General features: G+C 35.3%; 1 protein-coding gene across 3 annotated transcripts in view; it reads left to right on the forward strand.

Moving 5' to 3' along the window:
* The window catches only part of LOC134666645 (uncharacterized), a 54,290-nt gene extending 44,180 nt beyond the window's left edge, over nt 1–10,110 (forward strand). The window contains exons 4-7 of one of the 3 annotated variants that reach the window (XR_010098539.1): nt 2,192–2,361; nt 3,487–3,558; nt 5,447–9,176; nt 9,207–10,110. Coding sequence is in view for 2 of the 3 variants with exons in the window: in XM_063523867.1 (XP_063379937.1) it covers nt 2,192–2,361; nt 3,487–3,558; nt 5,447–5,514 (310 nt within the window). In the remaining variant the exon portion in view is untranslated. Of the gene's footprint in view, nt 1–2,191; nt 2,362–3,486; nt 3,559–5,446 lie in introns of all 3 variants that reach the window. The other 2 variants (XM_063523867.1, XM_063523866.1) reach the window with 2 other exon arrangements.
* The last annotated feature ends 12,552 nt before the right edge of the window (nt 10,111–22,662 follow it).

Genomic DNA, 22,662 nt, shown 5'->3' on the forward strand with positions numbered 1-22,662 from the left:
ATAAATATACTAATTTTATCATTATAATTAAAATTTTTTAATTAAATTTTATTTTTTCATAAAAATTTAAAATAAATTTATATTAAATTTTATTTTTAATGAAATTATTTATAAAAAATTATAATTTTTAAACAATATAAATTTTAAAATTTTCAAATAATTAATTTTTCTTTATAAAAATTTAAATTAAAGCTTATCCCTTAAAATATTAAATTTAATTTTTAAAAAATTTTTTAATTAAATTTTTAATTAAATTAATTTAAAATTAAAATTCTTTCTGAAAAAACTAGATATATTTAAAAACGATTAACATTTCATTTCTAATTAACTATGAAAAATATTTTTGCTACAATAAATTTTTTAATTAATTAACTCTTTTAAATTCGAGAATTTTCTAATATAAAAATTTTTATTAATAAACTCTGATACACAAGATACAATAATTAAAATTTACTTTTTTTATAATTTATTTTCAAATATTTCAAATTTCTTTCACAATACTAATTTACTATAAATTAAATAATTTTTTCTTTATAAAATACTTTAACCCCCATTATTCATATTTTATTAAAATTATTTTTATTATTTATTTTTATACTAATTTTCCCCCAATCAAATTAAATAAATAATACTATCTTTTCAATGTAATGTTTTTCGCGTCGCATGACACGCGCTCAATATCATTTTACCGGCCTAGACCGGGGATGTTGTAATGAAATTCGTTACTGGCTCTCTTCGGTGAAACGCGCGCAACGAGAGGTTTTGTAGCCTACTATTACGTATGTAATGACATTGCGATATTTAAGTATGATTCACATATTTTTAGGGTTCCGTACCTCAAAAGGAAAAAACGGAACCCTTATAGGATCACTCGTGCGTCTGTCTGTCCGTCCGTCTGTCACAGCCAATTTGCTCCGAAACTACTGGACCAATTTAGTTGAAATTTGGTACACATATGTAAGTCCGTGACCCAAAGACGGATATGTAACGTCAACAAATGAATTTTAAACATAGGGGCTTCTTTTGGGGGGTAAACCATAAAATTCAAAATCAAAGTTTTGCAAACTATGTCGTGTTACATATCAAACGAAAGAGCTCATTGTGAGAATCTCAAATATATTTTTTTTATAAATTTACGATAAAATTTCTAGAAGTTATTCAAGAAAATAGACAAAAAATGACCATTCCCCCCCTCTATCTCCGAAACTACTAAGTCTAAAACTCTGAAAAAAATACACAAAATAGTCCTTTTCCTAAAGATGACAGGAAAACCTATTAGAAATCTAGAGTCAAGCGTGAGTCGGATTTAAGAACAAAAATGCGGTTTAGGTTTTTTAGGGACACAGCCGCAATGGTTTAAGTGAAACGTGATGTATTAGAGTTCTAGACAGCTATTGAGAAGGCCCTAGGCCGAAATCCGCATAAGGCCGAAGACCCGAAGCGTCCCGAAGAGACGTGCCTTTAGTATCAAGCGTGAGTCGGACTTAAGATAAAAAATGCGACTAAGCTGTATCTGGCACACAGCCGCAATGTTACTTGTAGTACTGATTGATTAGGTTACTAGGTATTGTCACGTGTTTTAAAAAGCACTATACATGGTGGCTAAAAAATAAACTAAGTGTATTTCCGTTGCCGACGTGCAACCCCGAACTCGCAAAGAAAAATTTGGCTGTTTCATACGTTTTGACTACTTTTGACTGGTCCGTTTTCTATGGGAGAATACATTTCTTTTCGCGATTTCGGGTCCCATAGTAAATGTTGCTCAGTAGGTAGGTATAATCCCAATACCTCCCTGGTTACGGGAATGTACTTATTTTTTGGCCAGCCTGTAGGTATTATCTCTCTTCGGCCTTCGCTTTTAAAACACTTGCGGAAGTTGTAGGAAGCGCGACCCATTGGACGCTCCGAGTTTCAGCCCTACGCGGAGCTCGGTCTTCAGTCTTCGCATTTAGACACTTGTACTATTGTTCGGCATTTAATTTCCTATCTAGAAGCTACTTTGCATATTTGCAGAGATATAAGCCACCACGCCAGAAAACTTCATGTTACATGTGTTGATAACTTGATTGACTCATTCGGGTTTCACTCACGTCACGTTACACGTACAAAAAATTTTTTTGAAAATTGTGTGATGTACGGAACCCTTGAAACGCGAGTCCGACTCGCACTTGACCAGTTTTTTTTGTTATAGGTTACTAGATGGCGTAACAAGAGACCTCAAACTGGTGAACGGAAGGTATTCGGCCGTGGCATCAGTGACGCTACGCGATGAGGATCTGCCATCGCCCGCTGAGTTCATCTGTACCCTGAGGATACCGCAAGCAAAATACGCGGTGCGGAAGGAAGCCATTTATTACCCAGGTAATTTAGAAAAATGCTTACATTAATAAAACACATTTTTTGAGTATGCCTCTAACTACTTAATTAAAAGTCAGTTAAAGAAAAACTTTTAACAAGAGTACACAAAACAATTAGAAGGAAAAAGATGCCTCATTATTGTACCCGTGTCGACAGGGTATTGCCGGAGTCCCAGGATTGACATGCTAATGCCTTGTGCAAATTAAGTCCCGCCCACAACCCGACAGTTACCTGCTAATGGCTGTGAGAAACTAGGAACTGCTACCTTTGGGGCTCCAGTGACAATAAAGAGTGAATTAGTTAAATTTATGCCCCTTTGATACATTGTGTGCTTTAGTAACAAGGGCGCTAATGACTTTAAATCAAGGAAAAATAAAAGTAGCCAAAACAATATTTGCTTATACCAAAGATTTTATAAAAATGCTTCAATAAATATAGAAATGTATTCAGAATAGTTGCAAGCGAAATATTAAAACGGTTTCGAAAAGAATAATACAGGACGAAATAAACACAACGCTGTTTATTTATTTAAAACAAGCAATTTAACCGTTTTATAAGTCGACGAACGTCATTAAAGGCCGAGCCCGGCAAGAATAGGGGATGGAAATATTTTTTTGAACGTAGGCATGAAAATAACAATTTTGCGGAATAATTTGCGAGAGGGCCATTTAAGCTTTTTATCAGCAGAAAGTTTGTGTACACAGCTATCTTACTGTATAAAGTTGAGATGAAACATTTCCTGCAGGCAGTCCTCGTGAATAATTTTATGCTTCGTTAAGTCCATTGTAGTACGGAAAATTCTTTAAACATAATATCGGTGGGTCGGACAGAAAAACATTTTTTTAGGCACGCTGCCGATGCTAAATTAAAAGTCAACAAGGCATATACTTCTACGTCGATTGGTTCCAGTGACGTAATGTTGGGTCTGATTGAAAGGAAGATTAATATGATGGATCAACTTTTTTCCATTACACATTTTTGATAGTATCCCCGAGGTATTAGACTAATTTACTTTCAGAAAATAATACAATAGCAAAAACATAGAATATTTATCTGAAGACGATCGTTCAAGTTAAATCCCACCTTGTGATGCTGGTGGGTGGAAGTATAATAGCTGTTTTGTTGCAGGACCTATAAGCACAACTCCTGAGATGCCTACGGCAGCGGATATGCAATTGGCCGCAGCTGTTGGTTCAAAAGGTAAAATAATGTTTTTTTTACTACATAATAATATTAGGTTTTTACAAAATATTCAACTCGTAAGTTTTCACTGCTACCGTACAGATTAATTGGTTGTATTATTGTATTATATTCGTGCTTCAAAACGAAATATGAACGATGGTGTATATGGTACCTTATGCGGTAATTCTATCAAAAGTTGATGTTGCCCAATCCAGTGACCAGAACACATATCTCTCATATATGTCATCGATTCCTAGTATAATCGATGACATAGATGAAAGAGATATGTTTACGCGCGACCCGCACACATTTACAACTTTAGCACGAGTGGGAAAGGTTCAAACCCCGAGGCTGATTCTGATTGTTACAGTTTTATCTTGTCTTGATACAAACTTGAGAATGATATCGCTGATTGGTTCATGTTAAGTGAAATGAAAGTCGTGCGTGAGACGCGCGGCAATTACTAAGGACGATCGTCGAGTTGGTATAATAAGATCAAAATTATAACAAATTGTTCAATCAAAATCAGCCTTCCTATAAGAACTAACTTATCTCGATAACGCGTGTCCCGGTACATACTCATGTGTACGTTTAAAATAATAACACGATGTATTCAGTCGAACAGGACAGGAAAGAGCCCGTATATATATGATAGGTAAAAGTTTGATTGCGACTAAAAAGCGCTGGTGGGGTAGCGGTAAGAGCATGCGACTTGCAATCCGGAGGTCGCGGGTTCAAACCCGGGCTCGTACCAATGACATTGACCACCAATTACGGAACTTATGTACGAAATATCATTTGATATTTACCAGTCGCTTTTCGGTGAAGGAAAACATCGTGAGGAAACCGGACTAATCCCAATAAGTTACCCTCTGGTTTGGAAGGTTAGATGACAGTCGCTTTCGTAAAAACTGGTGCCTACGCCAATTCTTAGGATTAGTTGCCAAGCGGACCCCAAGCTCCCATGAGCCGAAGCAAAATGCCGGGACAACACGAGGAAGATGATGATAATTAAGTTTGATAACGACAATTTTATTCGTAATAGATACAAAAGTAAAATGTGTAGATATAAATGGCTAGGTATAAACTACGTTGCGGCACTTTTAATGTCTATCTATAGCCTGTAGTACATAAATAAGTAAGTTAATAACAGGTATATGATAGCTGCTATAAGTACCAACAACCTATTTGTTAATGTTAATTCTAAGCTTCTGCCGACAACTTAGTCTGCGAGTTAGACTAGTTAGTTGTTATTTGGTGAAACATATTTATATATATTATATAAAACTTATATAACAGAGATAAATTCTCGTCTTCTTTTATACAAAGCCTTATCCGAGTACAAAGAGACGACTATTGTTCAGGGTGTAAATTGATATCTGCTAAGAAATTAATACCTTTAATTAATGTTCAGCGAAGTAGTGTACATTTCGCTCATCCAATTAGTAGATTGAGACAATAAAACACAGACTAATTTTATCATCCCCTAAAGAAATTTGATAATTATATTACAGCATTGTGAAGTGTAAATACATATATACTACCGGTTACATAAGGGCTCATATACAAATATTCCATATTTTAAAGACAGATACTGACTTGATGTATACATTTATTCGAACGATATATACACATATTGTGCGCTAAAAACCTGTTTACATTTCGTAGTTGAAGCGCACAATATGCGACCATAATGGTAACTTTCCATTTCTGACCGCGCCCGCGGTGTTATTGTAAATTTCCATAGTAGTAGTACACTACTATTGCGACGTTACTGTCATTCGTTTTACTTTGGAAATTGACAATATAACATCGACGTGTCGGAGCAGTAGCGCAGCTGAGGTCAAAAATGGAATGTTACCTTAACTTTAACACACCAGTTGTATTATATTTATTTTGTTCACAGGGGCAAATTTGTACACCGCGATCACCATGGTAGCGCTGCCAGTTCTAGCTCAAATGTTAGTATTATAAGTCAACAGAGAGAATACAAAAGGTAAAACATTTTCCTCATTGTGTAAGAAAAGTCTCAACAGACAGTTAAATTAATTTTTCAATATTGTCCAAAATACCTATATTATTATGCGCAGTTATAGACCGACCGCTTAAATGAGTCCTCGCCTGCGTGGTACTGCAGGGGCGACGGGGTAGGACGACTAACATTCCATTTCTAACCGCAGCTGCACTACCGGTACTGAACGCATCGCTGTCCTTGTCAATTTCCATAGTAAAATGAACAGTAGTGTAGCTGTCGTTGGAAATGGACTGTCACTTTAATAGTAACAGTCCATTTCTAACCGCAGCTGCACTACCGGTACTGAACGCGTCGCTATCATTGGCAATTTCCATAGCAAAATGAACAGTAATGCAGCTGTCGTTGGAAATGGACTGTCACCGTTAGGGTGACGGGGAAGCTGCGGGCGGCAGGCGTACGGCGCGTTCGGTCTATAGTGGAAATTGTTTAAATATGGAGTGATGTGGACCATACACATACACCATGCTAATATTTTGCCAGTTGTTGTTAATATAGTCATGTCCCTTTAGTAACATGTATCAGTTGTCCAGATTTTTAGGCATGCCAGATGTAACTTTTAATGTATTCTGTTAGTAAATCTAACAAGTGTTTTTAGGAATATTTATTTTCCAAATACTATTAACTCGAACTGTGGATCTCCTAGTACTACTATACCATCAAAGTATATTTTGGATTGTAGTAGCCGCAATACCAACTAACGACTGAGGTCATAATGCCATCTCTTTCACTCTTGATTAGTCTTGACAAGGGTAAAGGTGATAGCATTATGACCTCAGTCGCAAAGTGGTGTTGCGGTGAGTACTTCATAAAATAAACATATTACTGCAATGGGTAGGAGAATAATTTAAAATGCATTAATTTCATATCATTATATTATTATTTGTTTATGAGCAAGCATATTAAATTTACATATTTATTTTCCGTATATATTTGGTCCACATTCACGGTCCTCTGTAAATTTATATTTGTACAAAAGAAAATATATGATGTGGTTCATATTTAAACAAAATCTTAATTATAAATTAATCTTACTTTGAGATCGTCCCTGATGCTTTAATTTATCAAGTTCAGAAATTCTTTCTTTTTCAAGAGCAATTTTTAATGAATATGGGTTTTAAAAATATGAATTTTAAAAGGAAACTTAGATTTTGCTGTTTAAACTTTAATGTCAATACTTAAGTGGGGATAGGGATGCGCCAGAACGGGGTTCGATCGATAGCCCTATCTTCTACACATAAAAAAAATGTTAACGTGTATGTAGGTAGATACTATATATTACCGTTCAATCTAATCGTTCGAACTTGCTGGTATACCAACATACTGATCTAAACGTTTTTACTGTGTTAATTAATTTAGATAAGCAGGGAAGACCGAGGCGAGTTGTGACAGAGGAGAGTTGTGACATTGTCGATTTTTTGGAATCTATTAACTACTTAAAAACTAGATGGCAATAGCGCGCGTTTGTTAGTTCATATTGCGAGCTAACAAATGCACACTGTTGCGAGCTCACTAACAGTTATTAGATTCCAAAAAATCGACAATGTCACAACTCTCCTCTGTCACAACTCACCTCGGTCTCCACTAATTGTTATTGTTGCATCTAACATCTGTTTAATTGTTGCAGGTTAGGTCCAGTAAATAAAATGGTTCATATTTTGTACTGAAGGCATTCTAAGATTAAAGATATTATTATGATCTCTAGTCATAATCCAAAGTGGCACTAAACTAACTACCAAAGTTTATAAAACTAGTTCACAGCTCTTTTCGTTGTAACTTTAATTTTATATTGATATACCTACCTAATACGTTATTTTTTTAAGTCGTAATTTAAAATTAGTAAGGTCATACAGATAAGTTTGGCTGAGAGATTAGTGTGGCTGGCCTTCACATTAGGTCAGAAGGTCTACCGCGTACGTTCGACGTGTCGCCTCCCTGTCATACTTACGTACGAATATACAAGAGCGACAAAGAGGCAACACGTCGAACGTGGTTCGCGGTAGGCCCTCTGGTTACCTACACGTTGAAAGGTGTTTATTGTAAGTTCTTTCATATGTTTGCCAATACCACGTAATAAACACTATAATTAATGTGTAAACAGGCCCACATGTGAAGGCCAGCCATATTTAACCAAGCAGCCACACTTATCCGTATTGACCCTAACTAACAAGCAAGAAATTTAAAAACTTTTACAAGTTCATATTTTGGATTAACTAATAGAACAGATTTGACTTTAAGTACTGTGTTATTATGACATAATAAAAATGACATATAATGAAAATGTGTTACATACAGACATAAAATGTGATCTCAGTTTTACTTTTACCTTTGTTACGGGACACGAATAAAAATAAGTTTTACAGTACATATTATGGTCCTATTTTCCCGCACTAGTGCATAAAATAGCACTTTTCGTGCGTACGAGTATGTCAAAAGTTTAAAGGAACATATGTACTGAAAAACGTTGTACGATACACGTGCCAAAAGGTAATTCGCAACTCGTTATCGCACTTGTATCGTAAATAACTATTCCTGCCTGGTATGTAAAATGACAATGTCGTAATTATTAACCACCATATTCATGAAACTTAGCAATCTCAACCAACAAACCTTTATGCCTTTGTCTCTTTCTAACAAACAGAAATTGCATATAACAGAACGATTATCAACGGTTTGTTAGATAGGACAGACGTTAAATGATAACGCCATGAATGTCTACAAAAATATTTAGTATTAAGTTCCCTTTCAAATTTGTTGTTTGTGGTAATATTTAAGAAGGTCAACTATTACAATTATAGTTTTAAGAAACTCAAGCCAAAGCAAGCACTCAAGCAAATAGGCCGAATAAACGCGTTACTTTAAAAACAATAAGAATATAGAGTTAGAACGAGACAACACTGCCGCGATTTTAGAAGCCCACGCAGTGCTCAAGTGTTATTTACACGTCATAATCTCATAGAAGTTTGACGTTTAAAGTGACACTTGCACTGCGTGGGCTATCAAAAACGCTGCAGACTTTTCTCGGTCTGACTCTAGACAATTTTGAATCACCTTCGAAACATAAGCAATTCAATTAACATTTGCGTGTTGACAGCTAAATTTCGATAATTTAATAAATTCGATAAAGAAATTAGATAATTAATTGTACAGCTCTGTTTTCTATGAATTCCTATTATTTAAACAACACTAGAATAATGTAAATAACATACCGTTTGAATAAAAAAATGTACAGTTTCTGAACACGGGCCTAAATGCCGAAGCTCGTGTTTTATGTGTCTGTCATGTATTTTCGAAGTAGTTGTTAGCTAATATTATGGCTTCATTTGTTTTGATAAGACCCATCAGTTTTTAGAATACGTATTGACATTCGTAAATTGTAAGATCGCTGTATTAGTGTTCAAAAAAGTATTTTCAGCATCGAAGTGACCCGTTGTATAGGTATGCATGTTTAAAGCAGGCCACTGACGAGCCTTCCAAATGGGTGCCGTTACAATGGATTCATCCAAATGGACGCCATATTAATATTAAACATTGTACGTTTTTGACATTCACGGACCGATTTTGGATTGCAGCCACGCTATTTGGACTGTTCGAATGCTCGTCAGTGGCCTAAGGCCTTACCTGTACGCTGTAGGGCAGTACCTTAAGGCACATAGTCAATCAAACGTTACAATAATTGTTAAAAAGCGTAAAAACAACGCCAAAATTGTTAATGCGCTTATGTGACAGATATAAATTAAACACGTTTTCTGTGCACATGTTATGCACAGTTTTTTATATTTTTTCCATATTAAAGAAGCTGCATTGCTTAAAAAGAAGAAGTATAACTAAATGTGTCAAACATATTTAGTTAATAATATTTTACTTTTGAAATGTAACATTTTATAAAAAGCGTTAAAATAGTGATTTCAAAAATGCAACTATACGTGATTTAATTTAACTCATAAAGTGAAAATGTAAAAAATAACTGCTTTAGTTAAGAGTTCGTATTATAGAAAAATAAATTGAGTAAGTATGTAGTACACGAAAATTTATTTATTTTTAATAAAATATAAATCACAATATACGTATTTCGGTACAAATAATGTTTAGTTTAAAAAGTGTTTGGATTTGAGGGCCGATCCCTTTTGACACAGGGTACCTATCTAGATTGTTTCGTTTTTAGTGTTCCGTACAAAACTTTGTTTACGGAACACTTATTTTTTATTATAATTACATCAGTTTGGACATCATTATGAATTATGGACAATATTTAACATAAATTCAAGTGTTTTTGCCCTTATTCGTAAACGATATTTATTTTTAACTCTCGATGCAATTTGAGACCAATTATAAATCAATTGAGAATTTGAAGTTCATGGATAAGGGCTTGTAAATAATTATTTGTATGGAATTTGTATGTATAATAAATATGTAAGTTTTTTTGAGTAAGGAAATAATAATAATACATTTGCTGTGCATATTGCCGTTTATGGATAAGATCCACTCAAGACTTTTATTGTGAGATTTCTTAATTAAAATAAAAGGATCGTTGTGTATTAATTTGTTTTAATAACCATTAACCAAAAACCTACATATTAGCTAATTTTGGATTATGCTATAAAAATACCTAAAACCTAAGTAATACAACTATTTTGGGCTACCTCATGGTAACATTCCATTTCTGACCGCAGCTGCACTACTAGTACTGAACGCGTCGGTGTAATTGTCAATTTCCATAGTAAAATGAACAGTAGTGCAGCACTGCTGTCGTTGGAAATGGACTGTCACCATCACACTAGCGTCTCCCGAGAGTCGGCGTCTAGCATACACTAGGAATCCTCTAGACCGAGTTTAGAGCAATTATTTCATGCAACCGACGATGCCAAGGTGCGCGGTTGCGCGGGACGAGGTGAGCGAAGTCTCGTGCTGTGATTGGTCCGTTCAAAGACACGGACGTCACACAAGGACACTTTCGACCCGAACATGGAGTAAAATTACCGTATGCGTGGCAGTGGTAGCGTGACTATGCTCAGTCTGGAATGTTTTGTCTGTGGCGTCTAGTCAACTAAGGGCTCCACATCTAGCGTCTTTCGAACGTCGGCGTCTACAACTGTATGGCCGCGCTCGACGCAAAGTCGACGCAACGTCGAGGCAACTGCGCAGCGACGTCATTTTCCATAGCGCTGACCAGACGCCGACTGACTAGACGCCGGCAAAAGACACTAAGTCTGGGGTGGTCCTATAGGTTACATATATCTAGTTAGCAACATATCGTATTTTTCAAAAATTCAAAAAATTCAAAATTATTTATTTTTAACACACGTTTAAAGACATAGGTGCCGAATCCTCCTTTTAAGTTAAAAACTTGTGTTAGGAGGTATTCGCTCTTTCATACAGGGTTCAGCGCTAAAAATAAAATAACCTATAACTTAAGGTAATCTTAAATACTATTGTTAACTAATTACATAAGTATTATATTATATAAGAAAAAGACATAACAGTAGGTTACCCAAGTGGTCTACAAAACAGTTAAGTATCTACTAGCTAGGGTTGAAACATGCATATTTTTACACTAATGTTTAACAAACTGTATCTCACAACCGAATTCAAACATTAGCGTGATTAATAAGTAAGAAATAAAGTACATATCCTAAACAATTACCCGTTTGCATAAACGTCCCTTGTTCCGTACCATCCGTTATACAGTTACATAATTTATTTACCTATCCTATCTATTCTATGAGTGATTCAGTCTCATCATAGTTTTTATTTTTTAACCAAGTTGATAAAAGTTTTTTACACTCTCCATAACTTTTTGTGTAAATGCTCGTTAGCCTGTTCACTTTGTTGTATAGATTGATTGATAATACATAAAATTGTCTTCGTGCAAAAGAAGTCTTAGCTGTATGAAGTTGATTAACTACCGAATGTGGATTACGTTTTTTTATTAAGTTATTATCAATTTTTAATGTTTTGTGTACCTTGAGAACACTATTTAGTATGTAAAGCTGTCGCACTGTAAGCACGTCCGCGTCACGGTAAACGTCGACAGTGCTGTATCTTATTTTTTTACCCAGAAGTGTCTTTAAGATAGATCGTTGCGCCCGCTCAAGTGCTATGAGTTTAGTTTTATGAGTACCACCCCAAACAGGTAAGCAATAGAGAATAATTGATTGTACTAGCGTTTTATATATGTATATTAATAGTTCCTTATCTGAGACATGCCTAAGATATCTAAATAACCAGTTCAGCTTTCTTATTCGATTAGCAGTTACTTCGTTTTGCTGATTCCAAGAAAGTAGTTGATCTATATGGACACCTAAATATCTAGTACAGGTAACATGATTGATATTGGGGCATGAGCAAGTATCATTTTGTTGATTAATGCAATTGTGAGCAATTAAATTATGTTTTATCCTATTATGGTTGTGTTTTATGGTTGTGTACTGTTTAGAATTGAAAAAGTTATGTAATTGGTTTTTTTAATATTTAATGAAAGTAAGTTGGTTTGTAACCATATCATCACTTTTGAAAGACCAGCCTCAGCATGAGCATATACCTCATCCCAATTTTCCCCATGGAATAGTAAAGCTGTATCATCTGCATAAGAAATAACTAGCCCGTTTGTAAGTTGGATGTTAGTAAGGTCGTTTATGTAGGCCAGAAAAAGAGTAGGACCTAAGACACTGCCCTGGGGCACGCCAAACTGCGTTGATTGTTCATCGGAGCTATATACCTCATTACTTATTTTAACACGCTGTGTTCTATTGTTTAAATAACATGAGATTAGTTTTGAGAAGTTTCCGCGAACACCCATAGATTCTAGCTTTCGAATTAGGACGGGGACAGACACAGTATCAAAAGCTTTTTGTAAATCTAGAAAAATACATAACGTCTTTTTTTTACTCTCCAAGTGCTTTGAGACAGAGTTAGTTAGTTCAAGTATCGCTTCTTCCGTACTCTTACCTTCACGAAAACCATATTGTCGGTCTGACAGAAGATCGTATTTATTAAAATAATTTATCAATCTACGATTTATTATCTTTTCTATGATTTTAGAAATTGTGGAAAGGACTGAAATGGGCCTATAATTGTTGATATCTGTTCTGTCCCCGTCCTTGTGGATTGGGTGGATAATTGCTCGCTTAAGAGCGTCAGGAAATATTCCTTTGGAGAAACACAGTGAAGTCAAATGGCCTAGAATGGGAATTAATTCAGATTTTGCCAGTTTAATAAAAGTTGTTGGTATGTTGTCCCAACCAGATGCAGATTTATTTTTAAGATTTAGGATTGTGGATTCAATTTCTCCCAGATCTGGCTCTATTATGCCAATTGATGACGCATGAGAGTATAAGGAGTTTAAATATGTTGTGAGGTTATGATCGTAGCTCAAAGTTGGTGCAATTTTTTCAGCTAGATGTTGTCCGACAAAAGTAAAATGTTTGTTTATAAAATTAGCTGAAGAGATAGGGGAGTCAGATAGGTTTGCAAGTTCATTGTTTTTACTTCTGGGTTTATTTAAATTTGTAATATTTTTTATTGACTTCCATAATAGTTTGTTGTTATTTTTGGCCTCATTTAGAAGATCACGTTCATATTTTTGTTTTAATTTTTTCACTAGATTATTGCAGTAATTCCTATATCGGCGATAAGTAATTTGAAGTATCTCGTTAGTAGGGTCATGTCTAAGTGTCCTCTGCAATTTATTTCTATGCCGAATACAATTCAGTACACCTGTAGTAATCCAGGGTCTTAACGTCCTTTTATTGCATGGAATTCTAACTATCCTAGAACTTGTTACGATTGCATTATTGAGGTAATAAATCAATTTGTTTGTCAAAATATTGGGGTCGTTTATTTTTAATAACTCGTTGAGATCATTGTTTTTAAATAAATTAAGTGCTTGTTGGTAGTCAGTTATGGTTTTGTGAGCTTTATTAGGCATGTTTTTAGATTTAGAGTAGATATTTAGCAAAGTCATGTGGTGGTCTGTTATCGTAGTGTCAAGTATAGCTGTTCTGGAAAAGTATATATTGGGGTTTAGATTTGTGATTATGTGGTCCAGACAACTATTTAACAGTAGTTAAAGAAGTGTAAGTATACCACAGCATTATTATTATTTAAATTTGGTACTATGTAGAATCGTACAGTTTTAGATATTTATTTATTTATTTAAACTTTATTGCACAAAAGAAAACTTATCGTACAAAAGGCGGACTTAATGCCAAAAGCATTCTCTACCAGTCAACCTTAAGGCAAAGCAGGGAGATTGTGGGCGGTGCAACTGCTACTACTATGTACTAACTGGAGACAAGAGGTGGCCATAGGAACTCTTGTGATAAAACAACGAAACCTAATTGTGTTTGGGGTTTTTAGGATTGCCTCGATGAGTATTAGTTGCCTGTGGAAAGAAAAGTACAGTCAGCGATAAAAGCTTGTACCAAAAATGAAATTTTTACCAAAAACTTTTATTACTAACGTCATGGTTCGCTTGTTTACTAACCGACAAACTTGGTTAAGTAATGTATTCCAGAGACCGTGAGTTCAAGTCCCAACCAAGGCAGTCATTATTTCACTTTTAAATTTATTCTAAGCTTCATAGCATTATTCGCAGACGTTTCTGCTTGTTAAAAAATTAAATTAATGTATTCCCGCTTTGATTTTCCAGATTTGTATCTTCATTAAATGCTCAATGTTTTAATATTAGCATTTCAGATGACTTCCGTATCTACAAACGTTAACTTTCTAATGCAAATTCAGGCATGAAAATGGGAAAGATTCGCGAGTGAGATAACTTGGTTTGCTGCAACTTCCACATTTAGAATGTTCAAGAGACTAGGGATTTAAGAAATTCAGAGGGTTTGCTATGTTAATACGAGTATAATAAGACTTTTGGTGAAGTACCAGAGTAAAGTGTCATTCTATGGAACTTGCTAACTATGTAAACAAACCGCCATATTGAAATTGTCTCTGAATGATGAATTTACTAGTGACTTTTGTTTACATAGTTAGCAAGTTCCATATTAGAATGACACTTTACATTACGATACAAATGCGAGAAATAGAAAATGTATCGTATAACGTTTTTCAGTACATATCGAGGGGTGGGCGGTCAAACCCGACATATGTCGAGATATTTTTTGTTCAAATAGGAACTTTACGCACGTCAAGATAGTTCTAATTTGAATGAAAAAATATCTCGACTTATCGGGCTTGACCGCCCACACCTCGAATGGCCCTTAAAATTTTCGATATACCTACTTAGTTACGTAATGTCTTAATTACCGCACTAGTGTGGTAACGTAGCAGCAACCTAATATAACTATTTAAGCTTTATAGCAGGATAGATTCCCCTTCGATTTGGGTGGCTCCGGCGCTGCGTAAGAGCAGGCCTTCCTGCTCTCCCTTCGCGCCTCCGATTTCGCAATTGCTCTCTAGCGGTAGGTATCTCTGTATTTAGTTAGCAATGTATCGAATATTGCATGCAAGCACAGAAAGCATGCAAGTCATTAAACCGTCTAAATGGCCTTTGAGGCGCTGGGAAAGGTTAAAGGTGAAAGTAAAATAAAGGACGACTTACGATAATGACTGACCAAAAATGATCAAAATTTATTTTCAAATATCTTTTTAAATATACAGGGTGATTCAGGAGACGTGAGCAGGACTAACACTGCGCATTTCGTAAATTATAAGCAACTGTTTCGTATCAGTATTAGTGAGGTTAACGTTAATTTTCAAGTCGTGTTGAAAAAAAAAGTTATTAATTTATTTACGACATGCATGGTCACCCTACAATTAGAATACTAAACTACCGATATTCTGTGTCAAATTGAATGACATCACGGCCTGGTTACTTTTGAAAAGTCGTATTTCACTCAAGTTTGACAGTTTATTTTCTTCGTAATCATAATGCTATCATTACGGTTAAAGAGGTTTTATGTTTATTAATTAGGTCTTGTAGGGTGACCATGATTGTAGAGAATTAAATTTGCCCTCGCCAAAAAGTTAAAAAATAGGAAAAAGTGTGGTTGTTTCACGTAAATACGACGGTGATCGATCAATTATCAGTTACTGAGTGTGCAGGATTAGTCCTGCTCACGTCTCATGAATCACCCTGTAGAATTAGGTACCTCTACTACTGATAAAACGCCTAAATTCAAATGAGATTTAACATTTTTATTGCTTGATCTAATGTTAGTTATATCCATTAGTGATCCAAATTCATAATGCATCAAACACTCCGAAACGTAACGAAATGGAATAAACAATTCAACTCCCTGTGTACAGGAGCAATCAATCAAACAGCGACCGTGTTGCTACTAAATTAGAAAACACTTTCGCGTGCATTAGACCGAACGGTAGGGATGGAGCGATCGGGAGTTAATTTGTCGAGTAACAGGTGTATTTAGTGAATGGTGTAAGTATTTGAAGTGGGGTGTTGGAATTATTACTCAGAAGCGTTATTCAACTTTATTTATTTTATTTAAATTTTCATTCTTATTCAGCTGAGGGCAGGTGTAAATTATTACATGCAACCTACAATATATTATTTATTTATAATTTTAGAAACGATGTTGTGTGTATTTCTACTCTCCCCTGTTATTTTTATTTAGATTTACACAAATCTTCAAAAAGTCACGTACTTAATGTGCTAATTATCGCACTAGTGCGGTAAAGTAGCACCATATGTACTTTAAAATATGTTTTACCTTATTTTTACGCTGGCCTTAAGAGACTCACTCGCACCCTTTGTTCTTATTTTACCTAGTATTTACTCCCTGAAGCTTCTCAGCCCTAGAAAATTTCGGCATTAGTGCTGAATAATAGATGTTCTGGATACGCTCTTGAACGAATTACTGGGCTAAATTATTGAGCACCTCTGACCGCCGGTGTTGGGAATAAATCGCACTCCTTATTTGACTTGTTAGCTCGAAGTAAGAAGGGAACTCCGTAAAACGATTGAGCTGTTACTTGAGTATTCTTTCCCTGTTGTTCGTCCATTTGCGCTAAACAATAGTCGCGTTTACTTATTAAATTTAATCAATATTATATAAAGTATGGACACGAAAATATCTGGTCATGCATGATTAAGGATGACTCACGTTAGACCGGGCCGTGGCCGAGCCGTGGCTGGGGCGGGGCTTCCGAAGCTTCGTTTTCTATAGCACCACGTGATCACCGCTTGGAAAATTACATGTTGGACGCGTCGGCCCTGGTACGCCCCGGGCTGTGCCCGGTCTAGCTTGAGTCATCCTTTATGGTACTAAAGGAAATGAGGATTTTCAAGCAGCTTTTTTTATGATTTGTGGATATCAAATTACATGTTATACAATCATAATATAACCTTAAGTTGTTTGTGAGTTTCAGAATTATATTCCACTATGATGGGTGATTGGCGATCACGTGATACTTTTTATAGAAAACGAAGTGTCGGACACCCCGGCCCGGTCTAACGTGAGGCATCCTTTACTATTGTTATTTGAAAAGTTATTATTAGATATGCATAAACTTATATAAATTCCTGTAAATACAGTAGTCACGCAGCAGCAGAGAAAATAATCAAGTTGAAATCATAGCGTCAGCTGTCGAAAGACCCTCATAAAAACCAAATGAAATGGTCTAACATATCCAATCCTTGTTCAACAAGTTCCGAGTGAGTATCACCATAAGCAATAGAACACGGCTCAGCTGGTACGTACCTACCATTTAATAATGAATATGGGATTTCAAATATACCTATAAGTACCTACCTACTTAATAAATTATAGGTTACAGTAATTTATCACACTAATAGGTAAAGCAAGCCACTGTGCACTGTTTTAGTATTGTATACCATAGAATTTAAGCGAACACCAACATTTTAGGTCAACAATGGACACAGTTTGTCATCTTAAATTTCTTCAGCATTCGACTGATTATAGTGTTTGTGATGAAAATTGACATAAATATTATTAGGGTTCAAAAGTTGCTGCAAAGTCAATAGATATTGTAAAAGATGGCCGCCATAATTAATTTCTTCTTCATCATCTGGAAAACAATCAGATCGTGTAAAGGCCCTTTAATTTAATCCGCAGTCAAAAGTTATGAGTAAGCTTTTTCAACAGCTTTGACGAAACGCGAGTTCAGGCAAACTACTAGTATTTGTAGGTATAACTATAATCACCCCCCATCATGCAGAGCACAATCAAACCACGGCCCCGAGGTTCCGGCGACCCCCGGTGCTCTGGCTATTTCTAAGGGGGAGGCCTATGTTCAGCAGTGGACGTCTTATGGCTGAGATGATGATGATGATGATGATGAACTATAATTAATACACGCTTCCTTGTGTTCTCTAAAGCAGTAATTGAACTAGAAGCCCTATATATGTACTTAAGTAAGATTTAATTGTCCTTTGAATACTCGCACGTGGCGCTACTTAGTGGAATGATAATAATATCCTATGGTTGTAATTACGTCGTATACTTTACTTTATATATTTAAACTATAAATATAATTTATTCTATTACGTATATAAATTTCTTTCTCTAAATCTCGTAAACTGGCAGTTATGACGCACTCAAAAGGCAACTTAATCGGAAATTACTGGCTTAACAAAATCGAACGCGTTTGGTGTATATTGCGTAATAATCCGATGGAAACGGCCTATAAATCGTTCGGCAATAAAAGCTTATAACACTGTTTTAACGAACATTTATGTCGGTAACTAAATGGTTAATAGTAATTTAACTCTCTGCTGAGAGTGCGAGCGCTTTAGTTTATTGAAATTCAATGTAACAGTGTGTTGGCGATGAGTGAATAGATCGAATATTGATAATGTACATAAGTACGTTGTTTGTATTAACAATCAAGTCAATCGTTTGTGTGCCTTCATGCATTATTTTTTCATTCATGATTTGGCCGATTTGGAAACGGTAGTTCAACGAAGGTTAATATAATAGAGGAGGGCGTGGAAGAAGGCAAATACATAGGTACTAATGATAAATATTCAGAGTAAGCACATACTCGTTTTTTTTTAAATATAGTTTTTCTTAGGGATTATTATAGATATTTCACTCGTATAGGTAGAACTCGTAGCATTAATGTAGACTTCTCGGACTAATTTACAATATACTATTTTGCTCTTAGTAATAAGTATTGGGCTGACCAATTTAAATGCATTTTATACGTAATCTAGCTGACAATACCAAATAGTAAAACCAGAATGTAGTTTGGCGTATTTGTGGTAACCTGATGATAGACTCAGAAAGTGTATTATGTAGGTAACGGAAAATTTCAATAGTTACATCTACCTAACTATGGACACACTGGGCACTTACACTTACCATGTTTCTGATAAAATATAATCTACTTAAATGTTTCTTCATGCTTTTCAGGTGCCATAAAATAGTACCTTATTTTATATTATTTATAGTAGGTACATACTTATAACAATAGCACCAGACATACTCATAAATTTATCGAGCAAATAAATTTCTTTTCCATTTTAAGCTTTCTCGTCACGTAGGCATGTCAAAATTCTCGTAGGTTTGATCGTGTTATTACGTGCGTCGTGCAAAACAAATGAGACGGCCTAACATGGACTTCATATTATAATCGCTAGATGTGATTTTTTGGTTTCATCTTTTGTTTAGAGTTAGACCACGAAAAATCTGCAGCGATTTTTATAGCACGCGCAGTGCAAGTGCTATTTATACGTCATAATTTCATAGAATTCTTGGCCTAACTGTAAAGCCTACTACGGGGCGATGTTAATTGGGCTGATTTTTATTTTGTTGTCGATTTTTTATGGATGTCACATTTTTATAAAAATGTTATTATTATTACGAACCCACTGTGTCCCACTGCAGGGCAAAAGCCTCCCCCTTCTTCTTCCGCTTGTCGCGATTTTGAGCTACCTAAAACTGGCCTGTAGAAATTAAATGTGAATGTGAAAAATGAAAACAAATGGGACAAACACATCAAACAGCAGTTATCGTTAAAATGTTATACCCGCTTACCTAAATATTTCATTCAGTTCGTTAGATACTCATTTTTTTTGCATTAAAAATATGGTAACTGTTGAATATTTACGTTTCTACATAGGGTGACGGCACCAGTAATGGACACGGCACCAATTATGGACATTTTTTACGTTGATCGAATTTATTAAGCAACTGTCCCAACATTTTTCAACTGGCAACACTAAAGCATAACCAATAAATGTTTGAGCTGTCATTTTGACACATGTCACCAAAATCAGCCGTTTTGTTCTAAGATGGCTGCGAAGTGAAATCTCGTTGCGGGCGGTAGTCATAAAAATCCGTTATTGTTGTTGAAATCGTTAAGGAGGTGAGTACACATTTGTGCATGTTGTTATCTTGTGTTATGTTGTAATGAGATTTGATGTTATTTTTACTGAATAATACTATATTGCAAGTAAATTGAGCTAAGTTGAATATGTCCAATCACAGCAATAAGTTTTTTGTGGGGTTTGTTCATTACTGGATTCGATATTTTATGAAATTCAGTAATGGACAAGTGTCCAAGCTTAAGCTTTTTATTAGTTTTTTAGTTTATTGTGTTAAATTATTTAATTTATTGCACTAAACATTTGAGTTGGGTTGATTTTGTGATTGCTCTTTATTTTCCAATAATGGACGATGTCCATAACTGGGTATTTTTAGTTGTCCATAATTGGGCTCTTTGTTTTGTCTTAGATGGATGGATAAATGTGGTCGGACTGCAAAAACTGCCAGGCTAAGGCGGGGTCGACCAAGCCATACGTCAACAGGTTTATTTTGCTATTATAATCCGTTTTTTGGGTCAATTTTCAAATAGGCATTTTTTGCTGTCCCACGGCTAAAACTCGAAGTCCATAGGACTAAAAGACTGGGTATGTATATATTTTCACTCAGTGTATTATAAGCTTTAAAAATCATGCACAACTGTACCTAAAATATTATTTGTTCCTGACAAAATCGCATTTGAAGTTCCAAAAACGGCGAAATTTGCCGTTTTTCGCGTGTCCCAGTGGCGGCATAGCGCAATAAAAAAAATCATAACTTTGTATGTAGGCAACCTATTATAAAGAACTTTGTATTTCTATAAAGAGCATTTTCTAGAGAATTGATTTAATCATATTGATAAATTAATGCGTTATTTAATAAAACCAGGGAAGCCTTTTTATCGCTGTCCCGCGTCGCACCTGTTTTGTTATGACTTAAATATACCCCCTATAATCTTCTTTGTCTATTGAATAACGGTTAGATTAAATTTACGACGCAATAGTGCGGTTAGTTGGGCATCGATTGACATCAAATATAGACCCGGAAACAGTTTAATTTATTTAAAAACAGATAAAAATCTCTTTCGATATATTTTGGTACGACTACAATGACATTTGTATGGACGCTTAATACGTTGGTACATAGTTGGAATAAAAATGTTTATTTTATAATAATAGTTGCAAATATAGTGTTAAAATATATAGTAAAATAAATAAGTGAATCGGTTGTTTTGTGTAGGAAATATCGCTAAAAAATATTATTAGCGACATGTCGTGACATTTGTATGGCGACATTTATACGGCTATTTTGACCGTATAAATGTCGATTGTGGCATACAAATGTCGACATAGTGCCATACAGATGTCGAGAAGGTGTCATACAAATGTCGTCAAGGTCTTATAAATGCAACAAAAATAATAAATAGTAGCATATACATGTTGATACTGCCATATAATGTCGAAAAAATGCCTTATACATGTCAAAAGCGCCTTACAAATGGCTAAATAGTGTCATACAAATGTCGATCTTTAAACGTCCATATCTAACTAACTATAAAAAGTACAGAGGTGCCTTCTACAGTATATTTTTTGTTGTGAAGAACCCTTCCTAAAACGATGATTATAAATCAGATTTTTCAAAAATAAAAGATTGCCATACAAATGTCGAAAAAACACCCTCTTCAAAAATTTACCCTTTTATTCATCCTATTTTTCGATGAGGCAAATAATAGCTGTCACGTGGTACCACAAATTTGGTCGGACTGCAAAATCTGCCAGGCTACGGTGAGGCCGACCAAGCCATACGTCAACAGGTTTATTTTAGCTATTATAATCTGTTTGTTTCATTCTATTTTTCGATGAGGTAAATTGTAGGGATTGTAGCTGTCACGTGGTACCACAAATTTGGTCGGACTGCAAAAACTGCTAGGCTAAGGTGAGGCCGACCAAGCCATACGTCAACAGATTTATTTTAGCTCTTATAATCCGTTTTTTCATCCTATTTTTCGACAAGGTAAATTGTAGCTGTCACGTGGTACCACAAATTTGGTTGGACTGCAAAAACTCGTAGCCTGGCAGCAAAAACTGCCAATTCTATTTCTTGATGAGGTAAATTGTAGCTCTCACATGGTACCACAAATTTGATCGACCCAATCGCCAATCGGCCGGCCAATACAGGTTTTGGCCGACCATTTTTTTTTACTGTCCTCAAAGGCAGCTATCGTACCATACAAGTTTCATACAATTTTTCGATAGGTCTTTTTCATGTTTTTTTTTTATAAATTTGGTCGGACTGCAAAAGCTGCCAGGTTAAGGTGAGGCCGACCAAGACATACGTCAACAATTCTATTTTTCGATGAGGTAAATTGTAGCTGTCATGTGGTCCAATAAATCTGGTCGGACTGCAAAAACTGCCAGGCTAAGGTGAGGCCGACCACTTTTTTTTTTACTGTCCCCAAAGTCAGGTATCCTACCATACAAGTTTCATTCTATTTTTCGATGAGGTATTTTTTTGATGTTTTTTTGTCCAACGTTTTTGCCATTTGTACAAAATCTGCCAGGTTAAGCCTAGGCCGACCAAGTGCGTTGGAAGGTACTAAATGTCAGTTACCTCTACAGGGTAGGTATATTCTATTTTTTGATCAGGTTTGTTTCATGCAGCCGGCAACCGGACTAAAACTCTTATAGTATAACTTAGAAATCTAAATGAAAGTTCAAATAGCGTTAATAAAAGTTGATTTGTGACATCATTTATTTCATTTATGTGTTCAATACAAAAGTGTCCATTAATGGATGTTCATAATTGGGTCCATGTCCATGACTGGGTGTCCATTACTGAATTTTT

This window comes from Cydia fagiglandana, chromosome 8, assembly GCF_963556715.1.
Source record: "Cydia fagiglandana chromosome 8, ilCydFagi1.1, whole genome shotgun sequence".
Taxonomy (NCBI): Eukaryota; Metazoa; Arthropoda; class Insecta; order Lepidoptera; family Tortricidae; genus Cydia; species Cydia fagiglandana.